This window comes from Ischnura elegans (assembly GCF_921293095.1).
Source record: "Ischnura elegans chromosome 13 unlocalized genomic scaffold, ioIscEleg1.1 SUPER_13_unloc_4, whole genome shotgun sequence".
NCBI classification, from domain to species: Eukaryota; Metazoa; Arthropoda; class Insecta; order Odonata; family Coenagrionidae; genus Ischnura; species Ischnura elegans.
This window is the reverse complement of record NW_025791660.1, coordinates 759,006-766,144: the sequence shown is the minus strand read 5'-3', so window position 1 is coordinate 766,144 and position 7,139 is coordinate 759,006. Positions and strand designations below refer to the sequence as shown.

The window sequence follows — 7,139 nt, the reverse complement described above, 5'->3', positions numbered from 1 at the left end:
CCGACTCTCTCTCTGTGGTGGAAACACCCGTGGTGTCTTCTCCCTCCTACTCTACCCACCCCCGGAGACCAGCCGTTTCACAGCGTCCTATTGGGTCTCCCTACGATTATCTTACGATGACGATGGAAGACACGTAAGGGACATCACACACCCTACTAAACTGTAATTTCACGGGTGATGAAGATCCTTGTTTAATGCAGTCTTCTTGATGAGCTTCTAATCATGGTCTTCTTAGTGGTGGCTTCACTTCTTCGTCGGTCTTCATGTCTCCGACTCTCTCTGTGGTGGAAACACCCGTGGTGTCTTCTCCCTCCTACTCTACCCACCCCCGGAGACCAGCCGTTTCACAGCGTCCTATTGGGTCTCCCTACGATTATCTTACGATGACGATGGAAGACACGTAAGGGACATCACACACCCTACTCCACTGTAATTTCACGGGTGATGGAGATCCTTGTTTAATGCAATCTTCTTGATGAGCTTCTAATCATGGTCTTCTTAGTGGTGGCTTCACTTCTTCGTCGGTCTTCGCGTCTCCGACTCTCTCTCTCTGTGGTGGAAACACCCGTGGTGTCTTCTCCCTCCTACTCTACCCACCCCCGGAGACCAGCCGTTTCACAGCGTCCTATTGGGTCTCCCTACGATTATCTTACGATGACGATGGAAGACACGTAAGGGACAACACACACCCTACTCAACTGTAATTTCACGGGTGATGGAGATCCTTGTTTAATGCAGTCTTCTTGATGAGCTTCTAATCATGGTCTTCTTAGTGGTGGCTTCACTTCGTCGTCGGTCTTCATGTCTCCGACTCTCTCTGTGGTGGAAACACCCGTGGTGTCTTCTCCCTCCTACCCTACCCACCCCCGGAGACCAGCCGTTTCACAGCGTCCTATTGGGTCTCCCTACGATTATCTTACGATGACGATGGAAGACACGTAAGGGACATCACACACCCTACTCAACTGTAATTTCACGGGTGATGAAGATCCTTCTTTAATGCAGTCTTCTTGATGAGCTTCTAATCATGGTCTTCTTAGTGGTGGCTTCACTTCTTCGTCGGTCTTCATGTCTCCGAATCTCTCTGTGGTGGAAACACCCGTGGTGCCTTCTCCCTCCTCCTCTACCCACCCCCGGAGACCAGCCGTTTAACAGCGTCCTATTGGGTATCCCTGCGATATCTAACGATGACGATGGAAGGCACGTATGGTGTTGCCACGACGACAAACCTGTATTCGGTGGATATATTCTTCACAGGAGAAGCTCTTCGAACACGATATTCTTGGCATATGCCGTCCCATCAATTACTTTGTTTTGGGGAACAAGAACTACTATATCTTGCGGTCTTCTTACACGGCTAAGTAAGACGTAGAGCTGACCGTGTGTAAAACAATCGGTCCTGAGATCGACGCCAACGAAGTCTATCGTCTGGCCCTGGCTCTTATGGACCGTCATTGAATATGCCAAGGCCAAAGGAAACTGGCGTCTTAGAATCATGAGCGGTGATCCTTCGGCGAATGGGAAACGGAACGTGATCCGGGGTATGCCAATAAGGTGTGTCTTCCCGGGAATTTTCACTGTAATCAGGCGATTGCTGATGGCGGTTACGATGACTTTTGTCCCATTCACGAGTCCATCTCCAATATTTAAGTTCCTCATTATCAGGCACACAGAACCGATCTTGAGGCGCAGAACGTGATCTGGGATCCCATTTCCAGTAGCTTGATGTAATAGTTGAATATCCACGTGGAGTCCGTCTTCGTCGTTTTCCTTACACACACTGTCAGCGCTTCTAAGCTCATGGATGCATCCGTCGGAGGAGTTCAGCACTAAATCGTTGATTTCCTTTACATTTGAATTTATGGTAGAGAGGACAGCTCGTTTTGCGCAAAGCTCCGGTTGGCTCAGAACGCATGGTGGAAATGTGTCCTCAATCAGCTGCTGCAGAGATGTCACGACTCTCAGTCCTCGAAGAGGTATGAGCGCCTCTTGTTGCCGTCCCTCGCCGAAAGAAATTGAGTCGATTGCGCCGTTGCCAACTTGGAGGAGGAAGTCAGAATAATCCTTGAATTCGCCCGTTCGCTGCGGCGTAGTCAGCGAAAAAATTTTGAAGAGGCTCCACATCGGTGAAGAGCGCAGAGAAACACACGAAACATCGGCAGGGGTGCGCGCTTTTTTAACGACGGGCGGTATTTGCCTAAAATCGCCGGAACAAACAAATATTTTCCCACCGAAGGGTAAATTATTATTCATGAGATCCTTCAGTGACCTATCCAGAATTTCGAAGATATAATGATGCGCCATCGGTGCCTCATCGAAGATGATGATCTTGGCATTTCGAATGAGTTCGCCCCGCTGGGAACCGTTGCTAACGTTCCAGTATCCCGTTCCGTCTCCTAAATCGAACGGAAGGCGGAACATGCTATGAGCCGTCGTACCTCCTTGCATGTTGGACGCTGCGATCCCTGAGCTAGCAACTGCAAGGGCAACATGTCCATGACCGCGGGCGTACCCTAAAATTACACGGATGAGTGTAGTTTTTCCGTAGCCACCTGGCCCATCGAGGAATAAGATTCTATCCCTTCTGTCGTCATCCTGAAAAAGGGCTTTGATATGACAAAAAAATACTTTCTGGTCCTCGGAAAGCTTTGGCTCCCACTCATCGACAAATGACTTTTGCTTCTCTCTGCTGTACTGAACCTGCTCTCTACTCAACTCCGTCGTGAAGTCCTCTACGAACGGAAGCCCGTGGTCCTTAAGGCAAGAGCCCTGTCGCCTGAGACCCCTATCGATAGCGAGAAGAGAAAATGAATACGCAGCATCTGGGTTTTCGGGATGTCGCTCTAAATAATCCTCGCTGAGGGAATTCTTAAAATTTTCCCAAAGTATTGCCGCGGGAGCCCCTATGTTACAAAGTAAAATGAAGAATGACCGGAGTGCGTGGGCTACCATGAACGTCGACGCCTCTCGTAGTGCATCAGCGTATTCTTCCTCATCCTCTATCAAGCTTAAACTTCGAGCAACGTCCTGAAACGTGCGACACTGTCCTACCCCACGGGACAAAAGATCGGCGAAGCCACGGCATGGAGTGGTCATAAGGAGAATCCTGAGGTAATACTGCTCGCCTCGATTAGGGGAAATCCAAAACAATCTACAAACTTTGACACCGCGCTGGCGAGCGGTAACGTAATGAACACCGTCGGGGAGTGCATAGAAGTTATCACCGTTTGGACGACGGGTATGAACCATGTATTTTTCGTAAAAACTCTGATAGGTTAAGCCGTCGAAAATAGTGTCGCGCGGACGGTTAAAGTAAATGATTAATTTGGATGAAGCGGACGATGCGATCTCTGTTAAACTGCGTTCACGAGGCCTGTACACGACGTTCTGCTTGCCTTCCAAGTGAACGGGTAGGCATTCCACGGTGGGCTCTGATTTGGAAATAGGGAACTCTAACAAACGCCAGCACGCATCGCTGGCGCCTACCATGCGCTTAGTGGCATACTGCTCCACCTCATTTTCTTGCAAACCAATCGGGGTCACGGTGACGTTTTGAAGTGACCCTCCCTTCATTAAATACTTGAACAAGTACTTTACTACGCGGCGAGTGGATGCAAGTTCTAAGTTTATGTGGGCCTCGTACTTTAACATCAACGCGGCGTTGTAGGGGACCACCCAACCGTCGTGTACCGATACTTCCCCGCGTCGCGTGTTAATAACACCCCGATTCGAGTAATCGCGCCTATACTGAACGAAACCTCTATCGTCTACGTGGGTTGTTTGGCAAGACGGCTTCGGAAAGAATTTACTGCAACAACCCTTTGCCGCATCCCAGCATGGAAAGTCGGTGCGGTGGTCTGTACCGCACGGGCCGTGAATCATATGTTGCAACACTAACGCCCTGAGTCGTCCGCCGGCCTCCTCTTCCGAGGGTATATCCGCGCGAATAACGGCGTCAATGTCTTCCGCTTGGGCCGGACCTAACCCGTCTACCTTGAAAACTATATGCGCGTGCGGCAAGCCCCGCATTTGCATTTCAATGACGTAAACAAAGTACGAGGGGCGCCCGAAAAATGCTCCGCTACGCAAGTCTCTGATCAATTCCCCGAGCTTAATGCTGAATATCCTACACGCTGTGGAAGGATCACTGCGTTTACTTCCATAGGGGCACGCCTTCTTATTTTCCTCCCAATGAGCACTGTAAGTAAACGTCAGGAAATACGTTGGGGAACCCAACCGCGAAACCAGACCCATGGCGTTCTCGTAGTGGACCTTCATGTACCGCGGTCCTCCGGTGAATGTGCACGGCAGGTAAACTTTCCCTGGGCAGACGCCGCCTTCCCCTTGAACCGTCTCGTCACCGTGTATATCTTGTGCGATCTGTCCTCGTTGTTGCCTTCCAACGTCTAAAATTTCATCCAGCGGTGCTATCCGCATGCCTCTTCCAGACGAAGATCGCGTCTGGGAATAGTGGATGAAACGGAGTCGCTCCTCTTCATACCGGGCGAACATCTCCACTTGCCACGCCTGCGATAAACGTCCCAAGTGGGAAAATCGAGGATCGGTAAGCAGCAGGCATCTTGAGTAGTTCAGTTGGGAGAGTTTGTTTCCTCGATTGTCCAATAAACCCACGTGCCAACCCAAATTCCCCTGTGGGTAAAGCATCGGATACTGAAAAGGCTCCATAAGTGGGCTTAGCAGGTCGATGGACGATGGCCTTCGATCACCCCTTTTCCATACTGTCAATTTTCGTGGATCGTATCCAGTATCTTCTGTGCTCATTGCGGCGTGCACCTCGATTCCCGTTTGCCTATCTCCAAGTGACGGGCCATGTGTGGATCTGCTGGTCACCTCGAAAGTTAGGTGTGCGTCGATTGAAGGCTCCGCACTCAAGCGTCGGAAATCCTCGATGAACGGGTTGATATTCCGGATGAAGTGATCAATTTCTTCGATGAGGTCCGTTTTCAGCGTTCTTCCCAGGGCAATATTCTTCCGTTCTTCGCCGTCATCGATGTAGAGCCGGCAACGGTTGACGAACTGAGTTTCTCCTGCTCTTGTGGTGAACTTTTGCCCAGGAGCTTCCAGACTGTGCAGTTGGTGGTACATCCTACCTTCTATTTTGAAAAACGCCAGTCCACTGGGGTGCCTGTAGCCTCCACTAACCTCTAGCGCGCAAAAGGCAAACAGATCGTTATACGCTCGCGATCTATCCCGGAATTCTCTCTTTGAATAAAAAGGTGCGTCTAGAGGAGGCAGCCGCTGCACATTGTACGATCCCTCTCCACAGCACCACTTCTTACGAGTCTTCTCCTCCTCGAAAAGCCTTGCGCCGCAGTGGGCACATTGATGCACGTCATCCTCCCAAAGCGATGTCCTCCTCAGCTTAAACGGTATGACGTCGTCGAGTGCGATTCCTTTCCAGTAAGCTATAGGGCCGCGTTCAACTATCTTCCTGGCGAGAGCAGCAGGAATGTGTCTTCTCATATTCTCTAATTCCGGATAACGCAACCTGTAGCTCATCGTGCTCTGCCGCGATGCCTCGGGATTAATGTCGTGCAGACGTTGAACGGCTTTCCTATGAACTTCGGGATGTTCAAGCGCGTACCTCTTTACTGCCTCTCGATTAACTTCCGGATGCAGTTGACTGTAGCGAATAACTGCCCGCTGGTTCACGTCTGGGTTGTTATCGCTATGTTTCTTCTTTGCTGCAGTTAACTGATCTTCCCTCGTAGTGTCTAGTATTTTAGGTCTTCCGCGTTTGCGCTTATTCGGACGTCCTTTTTGTTTCACGATCTCCGTAAGAATAGTGTCTGTATTTTCTATACGCCTAAGAAGGACAACCGGTTTCATGGTATTCAGCTTTGGATCCTGAGCAATGCTGCTGCGTGTTTTATTATCTGTATTTTCTGTTATTCTGTTCGTTACTTGTGTACATGGCGTAAATGAGCAATTTTCTGAGGGTCTTGAAAAACATAGACGAGTTATAGTGTACTGGTTCCGTTTTCCGTTGAAGGGGTTATTGGAAATGAGCATTGCGGCCAGTGCCGAGTACGTATTGCATTTAAACAAACTGGCATAACCATCAGAACAAGGATTGTACTCATGGTCCACCCCATGAGAATCGAATAAAAATGTGTCGTCGAATCGGTGCCAAAATGATACAGATCGAAGTTCTCCGGTGAACATAAAAGCAACGTGATGCTCGGATTGAGATAAGAGGCCGTCAAGGACACCCGATAGTGACCTCACACCTTCCTCTACATCGTGGACAGTAACAGGATATATGCCGTAGTGCACGTCCGAAACCTCAAGGTTACATAATGTTCCCATTACTTCCAATACCCCGGGTAATTCCTCCGGAAAAAGATAACGTTCTAATCCACTGGTTGTAGCATTTCTCAATGACCTATAGATACCATTTCCACAAAGAAGAATTGAATTTATTATGTCCTTATTGAATGTGCCTCTCAGAAAGCCCCACGCGGCGGCGCATGTGGAGTTCGCTACGCACTGTGCGCCTGCACTCCAACCGAAAACTTCATTGTTTCCCTGGTGAAAAGACCCAGAAGCCACGCAAAAGAAATCCCTTCTCCGAGTACCCATCGCGGAATGAGGAAAATACGAAAAGTCAAAAATTATCAGAAGGGAATACGGTTATACTTACTATGTGGGAGGGGATTACTTACTATGTGTGAGGGTATGTTAACACTATGAATGAGATAAAACCTGTTGATTGAATTCTAAGTACCACCTGAAAATGAAGAGTGCGATATCATTAGCAACAAAATAATTACTAAGTGGATAAGGATGAGTTTAGAACAGATGTAACGTCATTTTTACAAATGATCGTCATTGTTTAATAATTGCTTCAATAGTATTTTATTTTCGAATAAATATCACGAGCAAAGCACAACTGAAATTCGGTGTGGGATAACGGAATTGAATTAGGAAAGATAGTTATTGCACGGTTATATGACGAAAGCCCATTCGTAAATTGTAAGAGGTTTACAAGTTACATCGACGTATTTTCTGCGTCGGAAGCATTCAAATTTCACACTTTCTTTTTTAAATCAGTTTCTTTTGCAAGAGTGAACAAAGGTACATCTGAAAAAGAAATATAGATACTAGAATTTTATCAT

The 7,139-nt window shown here is 48.2% G+C and overlaps 1 protein-coding gene across 1 annotated transcript; it reads right to left on the bottom strand.

Annotated features, from left to right (window-relative positions):
- Nucleotides 1-1,251: 1,251 nt before the first annotated feature.
- Nucleotides 1,252-6,330, bottom strand: LOC124173260. Its single transcript, XM_046552779.1, has one exon. The coding sequence runs from the start codon at nucleotides 6,328-6,330 to the stop codon at nucleotides 1,252-1,254; it is 5,079 nt and encodes a 1,692-aa protein (XP_046408735.1).
- Between the last annotated feature and the right edge of the window lie 809 nt (nucleotides 6,331-7,139).